The following is an 18,143-nucleotide window of genomic DNA, read 5'->3' on the forward strand; positions in this document are numbered from 1 at the left end:
GTCTTGTTGATGAAAGAGGTCAACGGAGAATGGCCAGACCGGTTCAAGCTGACAGAAAGGCTACAGTAACTCAGATAACCAGTCTATCTAACTGTGGTGAGCAGAAAAGCATCTCAGAATGCCCAACACATTGAACCTTGAGGCAGATGGGCTACAACAGCAGAAGACCATATTGGGTCAGCCATGAACAGAAAGCTGATGCTGCAGTGGGCACAGGCATAGGGTCAGAATTTGGTGCCTTGTGTCAATAGTCCAAGCTGGTGGAGGTGGTGTAATGAGGTGGGGAATGTTTTCTTGCCACACTTTGGGCACATTAATAACCAATCAGTGATCATTTGAATGCCACAATGTATCTGATTATTGTTGCTGACCATGTGCACCCCTTCATGGCCACAATTTACCCATCTTCTAATGGCTACTTCCAGCATGATAGTGCACCATGTCACAAAGCAAAAGTCGTCACAAACTGGTTTCACAAAAATGACAATCAGCTCAATGATATTCAGTGGCCTCCCCAGTCACGGGCTCTGAATCCCATAGAACACCTTTGGGATGTGGTAGAACGAGAGATTCACAGTATGAAATTGCATCCGAAAACTGCGTGATGCAGTCATGTCAACATGGACCAGAAACTCAAAGGAATATTTCCAACATCTTGTGGAATCTATGCTATGATGAAATTAAGCTGTTTTGAGAGCAAGGGAGGCCCTATCCAGTATTAGTATAGTGATCCTAATAAAGTGGTCACACACACACATACACACACACACACACACACACACACACATATATATATATATATATATATATATATATATATATATATATATATATATATATGTTATATATATATATATATATATATATATATATATATATATATATATATATATATGTTATATATATATATATATATATATATATATATATATATATATGTTTGTCCAATATTAAATGTCCATGTGGCACATTCTAGCAGTCTTCTCTCAGATACCTCATAGCATACCTCATCCTCTTCTTGTTCTTCCTCCAGGTCCTCCTCTTCCTCCTCAAGGTCTGCATTCATGGCCAGGCGAATCTCTGGCCCAAGATCCTGCAGGGTGCGCAGACCCGCCTGACACAGATGCAAACGGACAAAAGAGGGGCCACAGTATATATGCTGCACAAGCTCTCAAGACACACACTTGAAGTTTTATATAGTTACTTTTTATTTTCATTCAACCCAACATAAACTTACAAAGGCCTCAGGTTCTGGCAATAAATATATTTTGACATGTGCAAAATCATCTTTATAAAACCTTTGAGCAGTGATTCGGCCATTGAACAATAAGTGTAGTCTGATTTTTTTTTTTTTTTTTTTTTTTTGAGATTTTATACGTATATGACATTTTACAATCTGCAGCTTAACATTACTGCCTAAAAATAGGTCAAGGTGAAAAAAAAATCTCCTGGATCAGACTAGGTTAGACATGTACCTGTAGAGCCGATGGCTGTTTAGGGTCCGGGTCTCCCAGACCCACTTTCTCCTTCCTCTTACGGAACTTCCTGAAGTAGTCCTGAATTAGGAATGTGGCGTAAAACTTACCCACAGTCACCTCCTCCTCTATAAAAAACACAGTGAGAAAAAGAGTGAGAAAAAGCAAAAGGAAAAAATCATTATACCAAAAGATGAATCTTGAATAAATTATGGAATGACAGATGAATAATCCACATTAGCACATCTAAAGCACTAGACTGCTTCTAATGAAATAGTAAATCAATTCATTTAAATTAAATTCAGTTCAGTTTATAAAGAGGCAAAAATTAAAAGAAATCACAGCATATCAAAAGCATTCAAATATGAAACCATGCCTATAAAAGGCTACAAAAATGCCATTAAAATGAAAAGAAGAAAAAATGATTACACAAAATCAGAAAAAGTATCCAGAGACCTATTATGGAATTATAAGCCTCAAAGCAGCCTTTAATCAAAAACACAGCGATTTTTCTCACCAGCAGGAGGAGGAATAACCTCATCCAGGATTTTTGGTTTCATGCGCTTCCAGATCTTCTTAATGATGATCCTCAGCTCCTCATTCTCCTGGTCTGGGTGACCTGAGGACAAAGCAGCAGGTCTGAGTATTCCAAGACAGATTTGGATCAAACGTTAACATGACTGGCTAAATTCATTTCATTAAAGACATCTAACTCACACCTCTCAGTGTGCTGACTTCCATTACATGATCTTCATGAGCACAACATGGTCAAAGTGCTTACTGTTCACTGGGCTTACTCAGTTCTACATGACCAAACGACTTTAAAGTCGACATCTTTAATACTAAGCACAAATTCATCTCTGAGTGGTGTGTCAGTAAGTCTGTTTATGTGTGTTCCCATATTTTTGTCTCTGTATAGGGACGAAATATAGCAGTTTTATAGCACCTTTGGGACATTTGGCATGACCAAATGATGCTTTTCTATTTAAAAAACTGAAAGAGACTTTAGTTACTGAGGTTAAAGGTATTACTGAGACTATGGTACCAACCTTCAGTTTTAATCTTCAGGGCAGTTCTGACTAGTGCAAACAGAGTAGCGTTGAAGGTCACTGTGCCATCTGAGTTCAGGGGCATGTTCATAGCAACCAGTCTCTACCAGAGAGAGAGAGAGAGAGAGAGAGAGAGAGAGACATGATGGAGTATGTGAGAGAGATAGCTGGTAAACATCTAAAACTTTACTTTATGTATATATGTACTATGGTGTGTGAGAGATTTATATTCTGTGAGTATGTGTATGTGTGATACATGCTTGGAAAGAAGATTCCTAAACTCTAGCTTAGTTCTAGCTTTCTAAAGGGGTTCTATTTGAAATCTTAAGTGAAAGGGAAAGCCTTTGCTGTAGGCTTGTAGGGAAAAATAAAGAACGTTTCAGAGTGCTGCATGAAATCTTTTCTGTAAGATAGTATTTTTATGTTTAAAACAGGGAAGATGAACAGTACTAGACTGTGCATACTGTATGCCTGTGCATTCTGTGTGTGTGTGTGTGTGTGTGTGGGTGTGTGTGTGTGTGTGCGTGCAGCACCTTGCAAGCCACACGGTGGGGACACAGTTTTCCAAAACCCAGAGGAGGCTGGATCCTCCTGAGCAGAGCCACCACATCTAAGTGCTTTATGCGACCCCTGTGTTAACACACACACACACACACACACACACATATACGGTGCATTCTAATAAGATAGAGATGGCCTGACAGGACAATGAGAGAGAATCAGAGAGAGGCGTAATTCTTAAAAGACAGAGAATTTGATCTTACTTGGCTTCTGGATCATACTCTGACCAAATCCTTTTGAACTCATCAAGATGATGTGGCCCCAGAATTGACCAATCACGTGTCAAGTAGTCGAAATTGTCCATGATGACAGCAACAAACAAATTAATAATCTGAGAAGTGGAAAATTGTACATAGTAAGTAATGATCAGTGGCACATCAAAAGTCTGTGAAGCCCGCTGCAAACCAAAATATAGCAGCCTCCTTCAAATATGGCCTCATTACATAGTAATTAACATATCTACAGATTTTACAGATGCACCCTATACTGAGTTGCCAGTTTATTAGGTACACCGAACTAGCAACCAATAATCTAGTGGGAATCTAGTGTAGAGTTTGAAGAAACATAGATGAATTCATACGGCTGGGCAAATGTACTTTTTAAAGTATTGTCTAGGGGTGAGAGATGTGGCAAAAATATCATATCACAATACCTGATGACATCTATTATGTTACATGATATGTATCACAATATATAGTCCCCTCCGAAAGTACTGGAACGGCAAGGCCAATTCATTTGTTTTTGCTATCCACTGAATACATTTGGGTTTGAGATCAAAACATGAATATGATACAATAAATCAGAATTTCAGCTTTCATTTACTGATATTTACATCTAGATGTGTCAAAAACGTACAGCATGGCACATTTTGATGGAACCCACACATTTTTCAACATGAGTCTGAAAGGTTTCTCTCATAAGTAAGTCAATGTAAGTATTTATTATTTGACACTTTCTAAGATGTAACAGTTTCTAATATGCAGTTTCTCTAGGAAAAGCTGCTGGAAAAGCCCAAAGTCCACCACTACAAAACATACACAAATCAAATGAGAATTTTATTAGGTCACGTGTCTCCACTGTTCCACTGGTAATGATGTGCTGCTTGTGGGTGGTTGTTTAAACCGGCCTAATTTCCCAACCTTCATTTTTTTACTCTGCTATTTGTAGTTTATTCAGAACAAAATCATTTAAGACCCATTCGAGTAAATTAAAATAAAAAGATGTAAAAGAGCTTTGTGTTACCAAGAAAGCGCAGAGCATGAAGAAGCTAATGAAGTAAACAATGGCAAAATTGCTGCCACAGCTGAATTCCTCGCCGGGCTCAAAGTCTGACTCTGCATCACAGCGCTTCCCTGGAAGACTGGCCAACATGATCTCCTGCCATGCCTCACCTGTAGCACACCTACATCACACACACACACACACACACACAAAGAGAAGTAGAGTGTTATCAGGGCGTATAATATCAAAGCAAAAAGACACATAAATATTTGAATGTTAAAAGCCACTGATGTCTAAACAATAAAATGTTAACACCATTAACCGCACATCTGCATTTCTTTTGAATTAATCATGACATTCAAAAAAGTTTTATTTCAGTGTTCAGAGATTCACATATTCAAATGCTGGTTGCTGTATATTTTCTTTTACTCTCTCTCACCTGAAGAGCAACAACACTGCCTGGGGAAAGGTCTGGAAGTTGTTATTACGGTTGATTGGCGTGTGGGGCTGCATTGCAATCTTCCCAAATGTCTACGAAAGAAAGACCATCAGATAAGCATTTGTGCCCCTGAAATACAGACAGAGCAGTCGGTTTATGTCTATCTTTACAATGCTTATTAAATCATGCATATATCTATTAAGACTACGCTGAATTTGTGACCTGTTCCCCACCCACCTGCATACCAATCACAGCGTAGATAAAGAAGATCATGGCAATGAGTAGAGCTACATAAGGCAAAGCCTTTGGGACAAGCAGAGCAAAAGAAATTACTTTCGTGTAAAATTTTGTGTTAATAACGAGAGATGAGCTGTGAGTGTATGTGATGTTGTCTGACCTGGAGAGATTTAACAAAGGTCCAGAGCAGTGTACGAATGCCCTCCCCCTTGCTAAGCAGCTTAACCAATCGCATTACACGGAACAGACGGAAAAAGGTGATTGACACCCGGGAACTGTCCTCTGAACTCTGTGGAAAAGTCAGAATTTTAGAAAAACAGAACTTGACACAGCTAAAATCCATAACCTGACAAAAAAATCCGGTTGCAGAGATAAAAATGCTGATACTCTCTTACTCAAATATAAATTTATAGTATTTACTAGAAACCCTACAATAGTGTAGTATATGGATGCCAAACAAAAGGCCCAATACATTTTCTAATCTGGCCAAATGAATAATTAAAATCTGTATTCTAAATTAAAAATATTTGTAGATTCAGGACATATAATCCTAATTCATACAAGCCACTGAGTAGGTATGGTGTATATATATCAATGATCATTTGAATGCCACAACGTATCTGATTATTGTTGCTGACCATGTGCACCCCTTCATGGTCACAATTTACCCATCTTCTAATGGCTACTTCCAGCATGATAGTGCACCATGTCACAAAGCAAAAGTCGTCACAAACTGGTTTCATGAAAATGACAATCAGCTCAATGCTAGTCAGTGGCCTTCCCAGTCACCGGATCTGAAGCCATTAGAACACCTTTGGGATGTGGTAGAACGAGAGATTCACAGCATGAAATTGCATCTGAAAAATCTGCAGGGACTGCGTGATGCAGTCATGTCAACATGGACCAGAATCTCAAAGGAATATTTCCAACATCTTGTGGAATCTATGCTATGAAGAAATTAAGCTGTTTTGAGAGCAATGGAGGCCCTATCCAGTATTAGTATATATATATATATATATACATATATATAATCTATTTACATTTATAATTTATAATTTAGATTTTTAAAAATGAATTTGAGTGTTTTGCAGGTCATATAGTTTGTGCAACTTTCAATTTAACTTTCAGATAAATGCTGACAAATTAAGACATTTAAGAAGAGTTGTGAATGTGTTCTTGATCTGTTAAACAGAATTTTTTTGGTCCAGCCCACTTGATATTACTAATTGTAATGTACCTAAAAAGAGATTCACACCCCCAGTGTAGATGATTTGATGCCACTATGCAAATTTGTTAATTCAGTAAGCACTAGTTTAGACTATGAAGACAGAAGTGACACACCTTCCCTATTCATTTAAACAGAATGAGCTTGGAGACTCACACTAAACTCTGTCACCACAATGTCCACCACACTCCCGACCACAATCAGAGCATCAAAGGAGTTCCAAGCATCTGTAAAATAGTGCTGCAGCCAAGACAAATGGCAAACTTCAGTTACAGCTTGACATATAAAAAAGACAAATATTACATAGACTGGTCATGTACACTGATAAAAGTATAGGTGTAACATGATAGATAAGAAGAGAACCTTGAGTCTAAGGGCTAACAACTTGACAATCATCTCCACAGTGAAGAGGCCTGTAAAGACCATGTTGAGGATATCCATGACATAGCTGAAGAGTTTGGACTGCTCATAATGCTGAAGAGGCATGACCAGACAGACCATTTTAGACAATTGAGACATAAAAAATGATGTCTAAAACTGTGCAGTCAGATATTTAAAACCATGGAGGACTGTCCAAAAAGAAAACAATCTAACCCTTTATTTATACCTAACCCTAAATAATATATACTTCAAGTTAACATCATAAATTTGAACACATTTAAACCAATTTGATTGTTTGCTGGAGATATTTGATGTTACATGCAAATTTGTCCAAAATTAATACGTGTTAACTAACTGACTAAATAAATAAATAATAAAATAAAATGTAATTGACTAAACAAAATGACAGTAATTAATCACAATTATTTGAATTATTTTTATTTATGTTTTTTATAACGATGCAAAGATTAACTACTACACATTTCTTATTAAATGTCCTGTGGTTTACCTGAACAGCCAAAGTGACCGTGTTGAGGAGAATCAACACGAACATGATGTACTCAAACGCTGTGGAGTTGATCATTGACCAGAATTTATACTGCACTGGGTTCTTTGGGATGTACAGCTTCAGCGGCTGGGCTTTCAGAGCATATTCTACACACTGTCTCTGTACGAATAAGAGAGACAGAGCCAGCCTTTGAAAAACATGAAGGTGGCACAACATAATCATGATGCAGAATTTGCTCATAAACGTTCCACTTCTGACCTGGTTCTTGTCCAGCTCACAGTTCTTAAACTCAGCCTCTCCCTGTTCACGGAAAGTGATGATGACGAAACCCACAAAGATGTTCATCATGAAGAAGGCGATGATGATGATGTAGACAATAAAGAAGATTGAGATCTCCACATGGTAGTTGTAGATGGGGCCGTGGTTCTCTGCGTTGGCATCGATAGCCTTGTAGAGGAGCCTGAGATAGGCAAAGGACAGAAGATATCATCTGTAACCCAAGGCAAGATGTACAGTCACCTTTGACCTGTGATATTACACCATGAGGAGGTGACTTACGCGGGCCAGCCCTCGAAGGTGGACACAGTGAACAGAGCCATCATGCCCATCAGCACGTTGTCAAAGTTAAAATCGCTGTTGTACCAGATGCGCTGCCGTATTATTGGGTTACTCACATCTCCATCTTTATAGATCACGAATGTGCCTCTGTGTCACACACACACACATACATACACAGCAAAACTCAATAAAAGCATAATGACATTTCAAGTCCACATAGATAATCGCCATACAAGATTTGCTTTTATATCACTCACTTGCACTGCTCGGGTGTGTGTTTTGCCTCATCTGTGCATCGATAAAATTTACCCTGCAATATGAGACACAGTATTTCATTCTTATGAGATCAACTTCCTCTATCACAAGGACCGCTACTGTTCTAACCCTCAATTTCTGTTTACTTCATTAACCTAGGTCATCCTTTAAAGCAATATGCTTGCAGAATTCATTTTAAAATTAATGTCCAATATATCACATTGCTGTCTCAATAAATGTCTCTATCTAAACAGCATTTATGGAAAGAGGCACCCGTTCACATGCTTGGTCATCCTACTTATGGCAAGTGTGTGTGGGCGCAAGTGTGAAAATGGTGGTAATGCAACAAGACTAACATCCACTTTTGTGTAAAATCATTTTAACACAGCTGAGAGCATATCTACGCCATTAAAGAAATGCCACTAAAACATTTTTTGTAGTGTTCAAATTATAGTTGAAGCCATGGTAAGATCAGCTCCTCCGAAAATGATGTTGAGCTTCACTGAGAGAATAATAAAAGTTCAAGCATGGGGGGAATTTACCAGTTTCTTATCATATTTCTACTTTACAGTTCTTCAAGTTAAAATTAAGTCAATCTCTTAAGTATTTCTGTTGTGGCATTTCTCTAGAGAATATAAGTTTCTTCTCCTTCTGTTAAACGTAAATAAAAGATTTAAGTTGTCGTGAGCTCTTTGCAGTGTGGCACCATACACACTTTCTGTCTTGCATTGTATAGGGGTGATGTACAATCTGCTTAAACTGAACATCCTTTCAACACACTTAGTACTGATTACCATTTCTCTATATGACTGTATACTGTAATGATTTAAAATTGCACTATCGAGTGTCACCTAGAAGAGGATGGGTTCCCTTTAGAGTCTGTTTCCCCTCAAGGTTTCTTCCTCATGTTGTCTCAGGGAGTTTTTCCTTGCCACTGCTGCCTCTGGCTTGCTCATCAGGGATCTAAATCTACATCAAGGTTTCTGTAAAGCTACTTTGAGACAATGTCTATTGCTATAACCACTATACAAATAAAATTGAATTGAATTGAATTTTTAATATAGGTATAATCCATTCTACGCCAAAATGAAAATAAAATCAGGTTGCATTGATGCTGCATGAATGTGTTATGAAAAGAAAGGTAGCCTACACTTTAAACTATGTTTCCAGTTTATTAGTTACTAGGTTGGAAGACCAAATAAACAGATAACTCAGTCAATGCTGTTTCAGATAGTATGATGAAGTGAAAAGTTGTCCATTTTCATGGGGAATTTTGTGTGGAGTAATATTTCTCCTCAGGCACAAAGGTTTAAAATTGCATGTTTCAGTGATCCCAACTGTTGTATGACCTTCTGAGCCTAAAAAAATCTCAATTTCAAACAACACACTAAGAGACCAGCCAGGAAGCATGTACAATATCTCTCTAAATAGCATGTTCAAAAAATCACTCTTTGTGTTCTCAAGAGAAAGTGAGCCAAGAACATGTTTCAAGATCAAACAAGTATATTTAAACAGTGCATGGGGTTAACAATATAATTAACAAAACCAAAACATGCCACTTGTATGACTGGTGTCACAGAGAAGACATACAGACAGAAAGTAGTGAATTATAGAATACCTTAAAGAGTTGAACACCGATGCATGCGAACATGAACTGAAGCAGAGCAGTAACAATCATAATATTCCCAATGGTCCGTATAGCCACGAACACACACTGGACCACATGCTTGAGAAACACACAGAGATTAGAAACAGATGCACTGTATAAGTGCATTAAACATGTAAACATACACATATACCGTGGTACCTTTAGACCTTTGGCTCTGTTGATGGCTCGCAGAGGCCTGAGCACTCGCAGCACTCTCAGGATCTTCACTACAGAGATCGCGCTTGAACTGAGAAGGGAAGAGAGAAGAACAGAGAGATGGAAAGACAGATGGATGAGTGTTCTGATGTTGTGTGCCTTGTATCCCCAACCAGAAATCATTTTCTGTTGGTATAATGGTATGTGTGTGTGTGTGTGTGTGTGTGTGTGTGTGTGTGTGTGTGTGTGTGTGTGAAAGAGGCTTTATATAGGGTCAAGTCATAAAGCTCCATACACCAGTATCATTAATTTCAAAAGCTGCTCAAGGCAAAAATGATTTCATATCAGCAGTATTAGAATTAATGTATTTATCATCAAAATTGTCTTTAGTTAGTTAACATTACATTATAATCACATTAAATAAAAGAAAGACATAAAACAATGTCTTCCACCAGAGGGCTCCATCTATCCATTTAGACTCAGCAGTCTTCTAGAACAACTTCTTGCCTTGTACTTTCACAAAACATTACACATCAGCAGGGAACTAGAGAAAGTACATGTATTTAAATAGCATTAGACATCAGACATCAAAATGTGTGTTAAATGAAGTTTAGTATTTTGAATGTACGTTAGACTTACTGTAGGAAGAAGGAAACCAGAGACACACTGACAACCAGAAGATCCAACAGATTAAACCAGTTCCTACAGAAAGAGCCCTTATGCAAAAATGCCCCGTAGACTGTCATCTGCAGGAAGAATGAGGGAAAGAAAAAGACTCACATTTAACAGCTGTGCCTTAAGTGTACTGTACCTTTTGAGCAATTTAAATATAGTTACAGTGAGTTTCTGCAATGTGTAATTTTGTCTCAAAATTTTGTCATTCCTACCTAGGATGTACCAGATTCTTATAAAATCTGGTGTCATATATCAATATTCGTTATGTTCCACTTCTGTGATTACACCTAAGTCTAGTAACTGTGTATATGCAGAAGAACTGGTTTGGAAGAGGGGGCAGATTAAGGCGATCAGGGGCCTCTAGGCTATACTGTAAGTGTTGCCCCAATAATCTGCCCCTGTGCCCGACACCAAGTGTGGAATCAAGTGTTGGATGTAAATGTGCAATTAGTAACACGTTCCCACCCATGAGTCTAATACAATGAACCTAAAATCTAGTTTCAGGTTTTAATTTTGTTACCTAATCATCATCCAGAAGGCATTCAAATGACTATATATTAGATTAAAGGAGCAATAGATGATTTTTTTTACATTTCCAAAATGTACAAATTACCCGGTAAATATGCAGAACATGATAAAAACTGATGGTTTAACCCATGGGCTCAGCACAAGTGTATTATGTGGCTTAAGAAACCATTTGCAAAGCTGCAAATGCACTTCAATCCGGACTGGAATTGTTTGGATGAGCCTTGCATCAGTCATTTTATAGACACTCCTCAATGCCCCTTCACTCCAACCCCCACAGGTGGGAATCGGGGTGGGCTCAAAGTAAAAAATAATAATAATAATAATGATAATTCAAATGGTGAATCCACCTACTTAACCATCAGAGACTTAATCTTGAAAAAAAGACCAATCTTGCCTAATGCTCCTTTAACACCAGAGTGAGGCTCTAGCATAGCTAGATAATACCATTGAAATACCAGTATGCAAAAGTTGCAAAGCAAACACTACACAGAACAATCAGAAACAAATACAAAGCCATATTCATTGAGGATCAGCACCTCCACAAAACATTTCAAAGTAGGGTTCCAGTTGTTTCCTAACTTTGACACTGTTTTAAAGTTATGGATGCAATTCCGTTTTTTGTCCCTGAGAACTCTTAGTGGCAAGCATGTTACATGATACGTTACTGTGGATTTGCTGATGTACTAATCATAACATACAAAGTTTCTTCTTATTTTTCACCACTTCCGGTTACTCACATTTTCAACTTTTTCTGCAATGCCTCTACAACTATACTTTATCACGCACCTCTGTATTTGTATAATGACAATAAATGTTTTAAGTTCATTTATTTATGCACTAATTTAATTCAGGATTATTCAACAGATTGCATTTATTGCATTTTAGGTTGCAGTCCTTTCATCTATACAGTACTGCGCAAAAGTCTTAGGCACATGTAAAGAAATGCTGTAGAGCAAAGATGCCTTCAAAAATAATGAAACTAAATGTTTCTACATTTAAAAAAATACTATAAAGAGCAGTAAACAATGAAACAAAGTCAATATTTGGTGTGAAGATCCTTTGCTTTAAAAAAAAAAAAAGTAGTCTCGGGTACAATGTGTGCAGTTTTATAAGGAAATGAGCTGTAAGTTTTATTGAGCATCTTGCAGAAGCAGCCACAGTTCTTCTAAAGACTTTGACTGTTACACTTGCTTCTTATTTTTGCAGCAAAACTCAGCAGCCTTCATTATGTTTTTTGTCTGAAAAGTGTCTCTTATGTAATATGCTGCTTTCTTTATTAACACAAACATTTTTCTGTAACATTTAATTTTGTGCTGGAAAACTAATGTTTGGAAATCTAAAATGTCTTTGTACTGAATCAGTAATGTAGAAGTCATAAAATAAAAATCTATAACAAAGTTTGTACTAAAAAAAATAGGGTGCCTAAGACTTTTGCACAGTACCGTATATCTTATATTTCAAAATATATACAGTAAATATAAATCAATTGTGCACAATATAAAACACAGTACCTTGAGAAGAATTTCTACAGTGAATATGGAGGTGAAAGCATAATCAGCATAGCCCAGGACCTGATAAAATCACACAGACCAAGAGAATTCAGAAGTCAGGAAGACAGACAGACAGACAGAGAGTAAAACACAGACAGATGTAGACATGATGAGTCTGTAAATAAGCCATGGCACATGGCATCTCTCTCCGTCTGACGAGTGCAGAGGTGATTGATTGCATGGTGCAGGATAACACTTCCTCAGCTGGCATGAAGAGTAACATCCAACATGCCAATCAGGACATCTGCAGTGTGTGTGTGTGTGTAATGTGTGTTTGGGCACTTGACTCCAACAAGGCCACTGAGTGCATTTGCACTGATTTACATCCATTGCTCTAAGAGCTATTTTGTTTAACTGAACTTTTTCACAGCTAGCAAAAAAATAAAAGTTTTTGCATGTCTAATTATTATTTATGTAATCATGTGTATTGACTGCTCCATGCATAAAATAAATATTTGTGGACTTCTTGGTTTAATACTGATTTTTCTCCACATTTCTATGAAGCCAGCTGCAGAGTAAAGAGAGAGAGGCTCTCAGTGCTATGTGCACCTGCAGCAGACCCAATAAGCTCATAATCCCTTATGCGTGTTTCCCGGTGTCTGGAGTTCACGTGCTTCATCATGTGAAGTAAAGTTGCAGCCAGAATTACAGCACGATGAGCCTAAAGATCTAAAGGGACCACTCTGGGTTCAGGCTACTCTCTAACTACACTGTTAATGGTGCTTAATTAAAAAGCTGCTTTCAGGTAAGGAATAGGTTTCCTTTCCTCTAAGCCTAGGAAAATGAGTTCATACATATTGCATGCTATATAGGGCATTTTTCCCACAGCCTATTCAAAAACCCATTTAAGAACAGGTCCGTACTGGACTGGACACAGTCAGCAAAAGCAAGTGGATTTTCATTATAGCACAACAACTGCTTGTACAAACATAGGACCAACAAACCAAACTGCTCGAAGGTTCAGAAGAGTTTCACATGTTCTCCCTGTGATCATGAGAGTTCCCTCCTAATTCCCAAAAACATGCCAGTAGGTGGAGTAACTATTTTAAGGTGTGACTGCGTATGTGAACATGTGTGTATCATGCCCTGCAATGAATTGGTGTCCCATCCTATGGATCCACCATGACCCTGACTGTTTGTTGGAATACCAAAAACCTTACCGGAACCATAGATTTAGTTTTCAGGTGTGTGTGTGTGTGTGTGTGTGTGTGTGTGTGTGTTTGGTGACTCACATTATTTCTGAAGGAGTGTGCTCTGATCGGGTCCTCAGCAGCCAGAGAGATACTACTGAGGATGATGAATACCAGAATCAGGTTAGTGAAGATGTGATGATTGATCACAGTATGACAGCCTACTCTTATTCTACAGAGAGAGAGAGACAGAGAGAGAGAGAGAGAGAGAGAGAAAGGGTGGGAATAGAAGCGAAATCATGACTGTTATACTGTATACATTCACTGTCCTCTTTATTAGGAACACCTGTACACCTGCTCAGTCATGCAGTTATCCAATTAGCCAATCATGTGGCGGCAGCACAGTGCATAAAATCATGCAGATACAGGTCGAGAGCTTCAGTTAATGTTCACATCAAACATCAGAATGAGGGGAAAATCTCAGTGATCTCAGTGACTGGTGGGATGGCATGGTAGCTGGTGCCCGATGGGCTGGTTTGAGTATTTTAGAAGCTACTGACCTCCTGGGATTTTCATGCACAACAGTCTCTTTTACACAGAATACTGCAAAAAACAAAAAAAGAATTCAGCGAGTGGCAATTCTGCAGGTGGAAATGCCTTGTTGAAGAGAGAAGTCAGAGGAAGAATGGCCAGACTGTTTTGAGGTGACAGAAAAGCTACAGAAACTCAAATAACCACTCTTTACAACCATGGTGAGCAGAAATTCATGTTGGAACACATCTCGCTACAGTTGTAAAGAGTGGTTATGTGATTTACTTTAGCTTTCTTGCCTCCAGCCTGGCATTCAGCTTTATCAAAGTCACTGAGATCACATTATTTCCGCATTCTGATGTTTGATGTGAACATTAACTAAAGCCTTGACCTGTATCTGCATGATTTTATGCATTGTGCTGTTGCCACATGATTGACTGACTGGATAAAATACACGAATGATCAGATATACAGGTGTTCCTATTAAAGTGGCTTGTGAGTGTATGTGGTTGTTGCATGTGTGCGTGTTTCTCAGGCTTACGGATTGGTCTTGCTGAGGCAGAAGAAAGCACTGCCTTCTGGAATTGGCACAACTTTTTCTTTAGGAGGAACAAAATCAGCCACATTCAGCTGAGTCCCTCCTTCTTTTGAGGCAGAAAAAAAAACAGAGATAAATAAATTGATAAAATGAAAACAGAAAAAGACAGCATATGCTAAAAAGTTGCATTATAACTATATTCAATTATATTCATCAATATATTAACATTTTTTGTTTACCTTCATCATCTCCTTCATCTTGCTCCTCCTCTTCCTCATACTCATCCATGTCAATCTGAGTGAAGAAAACAAGTGAAAAATCCTCAGCATAGACCTGATAATCCTCTTCCTGCCACTATAATAAATAAAATGTTAGGAGCAAACCTTTGCCTCTGTGTTCTCTCCTTCTCCCTGGCCCTCCTCTCCCTGTTTCTTTTCTCTGTAAATGAAATAAGCACATAGCTGAGAGAGAGAGAGAGAGAGAGAGAGAGAGAGTGGATAAAATCCACTACCTTCACAACTCTGGATTCTAGATGTCATTGAATCTGTTTTTTTTCACTCAATATGGCTGAAAACTGTCTACTTCCAGACCATATGGCTGACATTTAAATGATGTGTAGGAGAAGATGATCATGAAAATGGTACTACAACAACAGGTGGGCAACAACTTGGAAACAGTGTGTTTGTCAGCCAGACTTCTAGAGCAGGCGTGTCCAAAGTCTGGCCCCTGGGCCAAATGTGGCCAGCAGACAGATGCTAACTGGCCCAAAACTTCTCTCCTAAAATGTATGATAGGTGGCCCGCCGGCCAACATGTTCCAATTTTTCCTTTCACCTGACAGTGGCAGCAGACTGTGTTATCTAAAATGCAAGAGTCTACAGGTGCAAATGATTTTACTGAATGATACTTAGTCATGGCTACAGACAAAAAGCACAACAGTGAGAAGAAGCAATTTCAAAAGAGCTAGAAACAACTAAGCATGGATAATCTTTTGGGAATTCTTGAAAGATCCCGCAACTAAAGTGAATTTGCAACCAAGTATTAAAAATGACAATTTAATTTATGATTATGTTAATTTGTCCAATTACTTTTGGTCTCTGATATGAGGGGAAGGGTCTCATATAATAAGTGCTGTAATTCCTACACCGTTCACCCGATTCGGATGTAAGCATCATCAAATTAAAAGTTAAAGTCTAAATATGAGCTCATATTCATTATTTAATTTCAACTCCAATATACTGCAGTAGACATATTTATGACTGTGTGTGTGTGTATATATGAAGTGAAGTGACTTGTGGCCAAGTATGATGACCCATACTCGGAATTTGTGCTCTGCATTTAACCCATCCAAGTGCACACACAGTAGTGACCACACACACTGTGAACACACACCCGGAGCAGTGGGCAGCCTCTTTTTTTTTTTTTTGCCGCAGCGCCTGGGGAGCAGTTGGGGGTTCGGTGCCTTGCTCAAGGGTCTCACCTCAGTCATGGTACTGAGGGTGGAAGAGAGCGCTAGTCCTTCACTCCCCCCCACCTACAATCCCTGCCGGACCTCAGACTCAAACCCACGACCTTCAGGTTCACCTTCGGGTTGCAAGTCTGAAGCTGAGACTTGGATGACATTAAGCTCGCAAACAATTTTTTTTTCAATTCAGTCAAAAGCTCATTCCTGTTAGGTGGTTTGTTTTCTGGCTAAGCTTATAAAAAGCGTTAAAAATAAATGCATACACACAGTGAAGCAGATCATCAATGAGTGTAACTGGCAAGATCATTATAGTTGTGCTCAGCCAAGAGTACAATATATCAGAAGTCTGAGGCTGAGACCAACAATCCACTAAACTCAGACTCATTTATACTGTTCCTGTGTACCACATTGCTGTATTGTTTGTACCAGAAACAATACCGGATAACTATTATGGTGTTTTTTTTTGGTTGAAGTTGAATACTTCAAAATTCTTCAAGGTGTTAGTAAAACCCCTTCCTAAATTCCTTCCTAACAATTACAGATCAGTGTCATATTGTAATGTAAAACATTATTTATATAGCTAAATCTCACACTCCTATACAATATTTCATGTATTTCAAACAGATTTTTTGAGCATGGTATATAAAGAAGTTAACAATGTTTACTGATTCTTTTTGTCATCTCCATCTGCCCCTGCTAAGTTGTCCACAGCAATAGCCAAGAAGACATTCAGTAGGATGTCTGAAAGAAATTTAGTTAAGGCCCCAATATGACCAGGAAAGTGAGCATCCAAACATAGTCAGGCTACTATAGATATAAATCTAAAAAGGTTGTTTGTCTCCAAATTTAATGGGGATCTTCTGGCAAAATATAACAAACGGTTCTGAATGAGTAAATATATAAGGTTTCTATACTCATGTCTCTACACAGCTGGTTCAGTGTGAAAGGATACAGTTACCACAGATGAAGAGAATGACAAAATACAGACACACAATCATACCAGGAAACACGGGGCCTCCATATGCCATAATGCCATCATACATCACCAGGTTCCAGTCCTCACCTGTCAGGATCTGAGCACCAACATCGGGCTTGATAAGACACACGGCTAATCCACTATCATAAGTTTTATTCTGTTAAAAATCTATTTCAAATATATTGTTAAATATTTTCACATTTACTTTTAACATTTATTAATTTTATCCCATTAACACTATTGATGCATATTTTTCTTTAAAAATATGTGATAGTCATCAGAGCTGTAAAATAAGGTCTATCAGTTAGATCTCATGAGCCAGGCTGACCTGAAAGCAGGTGAGAAGAGCCTGGGGAAAAGCATCGAAGGTGCTTCTTTTCGTATGTGTCTCATCAAAGTTGAACTTGCCACCAAAGAGCTGCATCCCCAGCAGAGCGAAGATAATGAGGAAAAGGAAAAGCAGCAGCAAGAGAGATGCAATGGACTTCATAGAGTTTAGTAGAGATGCCACCAGATTGGACAGAGCTGTCCAGTGGCTGTGGGGTGTCAAGAAAATAATACACCAATCAATAACAATTTCATTCAACCTCAAAAGGTGAGCTAAACAACACAAATGTGTAAAATTCAACATGGGAACAATACAACAGCGCTAATGCAAAGAAAGGAATTCCGTTTCCCGAAAGCATTGTAAATTAAAGATTATCTGAATCTATAAGTCCTTAGATAATAAGATTCTAAACATTCTCCTTTTCCCTTGTTTAAATGAGCAAAACACTCTTTACTCCAAGTGAATGGTATTGCTTTTTATTATCTCAATTTAACCGTGAAACCATCAGCAGCCAAAAACTGGAAAGAAAAAAAACACAGAAATGTGTGAAAAATATAAACACAAATCTCATTTATATTAAAAGGATTTGAATAAAAATGTATGTTATGGAACCTGTTCACTGGTGTTAGTTCTCCCTGAAGCTCAAGACACTTTTTCCTTATTTTTTTTCCACAAATTTTGCTAGCGCTTGCTGTTTTTCTGTTTGTTCC

The 18,143-nt window shown here is 38.1% G+C and overlaps 1 protein-coding gene across 1 annotated transcript in view; it reads right to left on the bottom strand.

The window, feature by feature from the left end:
• The window catches only part of cacna1fb (calcium channel, voltage-dependent, L type, alpha 1F subunit), a 44,332-nt gene that overhangs the window by 9,176 nt on the left and 17,013 nt on the right, over positions 1 to 18,143 (bottom strand). The window contains exons 13-38 of the mRNA XM_053236453.1: positions 17,434 to 17,641; positions 17,082 to 17,202; positions 16,795 to 16,870; positions 15,049 to 15,103; positions 14,905 to 14,959; positions 14,669 to 14,771; positions 13,699 to 13,828; positions 12,428 to 12,487; positions 10,353 to 10,459; positions 9,528 to 9,804; positions 7,912 to 7,964; positions 7,655 to 7,801; positions 7,355 to 7,556; positions 7,097 to 7,255; positions 6,571 to 6,681; positions 6,364 to 6,447; positions 5,143 to 5,271; positions 4,983 to 5,048; positions 4,746 to 4,837; positions 4,328 to 4,487; positions 3,289 to 3,416; positions 3,058 to 3,154; positions 2,525 to 2,627; positions 1,993 to 2,094; positions 1,476 to 1,603; positions 1,007 to 1,114 (exon numbers count right to left, since the gene is read on the bottom strand). Of these exons, the coding sequence (XP_053092428.1) occupies positions 1,007 to 1,114; positions 1,476 to 1,603; positions 1,993 to 2,094; positions 2,525 to 2,627; positions 3,058 to 3,154; positions 3,289 to 3,416; positions 4,328 to 4,487; positions 4,746 to 4,837; positions 4,983 to 5,048; positions 5,143 to 5,271; positions 6,364 to 6,447; positions 6,571 to 6,681; positions 7,097 to 7,255; positions 7,355 to 7,556; positions 7,655 to 7,801; positions 7,912 to 7,964; positions 9,528 to 9,804; positions 10,353 to 10,459; positions 12,428 to 12,487; positions 13,699 to 13,828; positions 14,669 to 14,771; positions 14,905 to 14,959; positions 15,049 to 15,103; positions 16,795 to 16,870; positions 17,082 to 17,202; positions 17,434 to 17,641 (3,061 nt within the window). The remainder of the gene's footprint in view (positions 1 to 1,006; positions 1,115 to 1,475; positions 1,604 to 1,992; positions 2,095 to 2,524; positions 2,628 to 3,057; positions 3,155 to 3,288; positions 3,417 to 4,327; positions 4,488 to 4,745; positions 4,838 to 4,982; positions 5,049 to 5,142; positions 5,272 to 6,363; positions 6,448 to 6,570; positions 6,682 to 7,096; positions 7,256 to 7,354; positions 7,557 to 7,654; positions 7,802 to 7,911; positions 7,965 to 9,527; positions 9,805 to 10,352; positions 10,460 to 12,427; positions 12,488 to 13,698; positions 13,829 to 14,668; positions 14,772 to 14,904; positions 14,960 to 15,048; positions 15,104 to 16,794; positions 16,871 to 17,081; positions 17,203 to 17,433; positions 17,642 to 18,143) is intronic.

The sequence above is a fragment of the Pangasianodon hypophthalmus genome, chromosome 8, assembly GCF_027358585.1.
Source record: "Pangasianodon hypophthalmus isolate fPanHyp1 chromosome 8, fPanHyp1.pri, whole genome shotgun sequence".
Classification (NCBI taxonomy): domain Eukaryota; kingdom Metazoa; phylum Chordata; class Actinopteri; order Siluriformes; family Pangasiidae; genus Pangasianodon; species Pangasianodon hypophthalmus.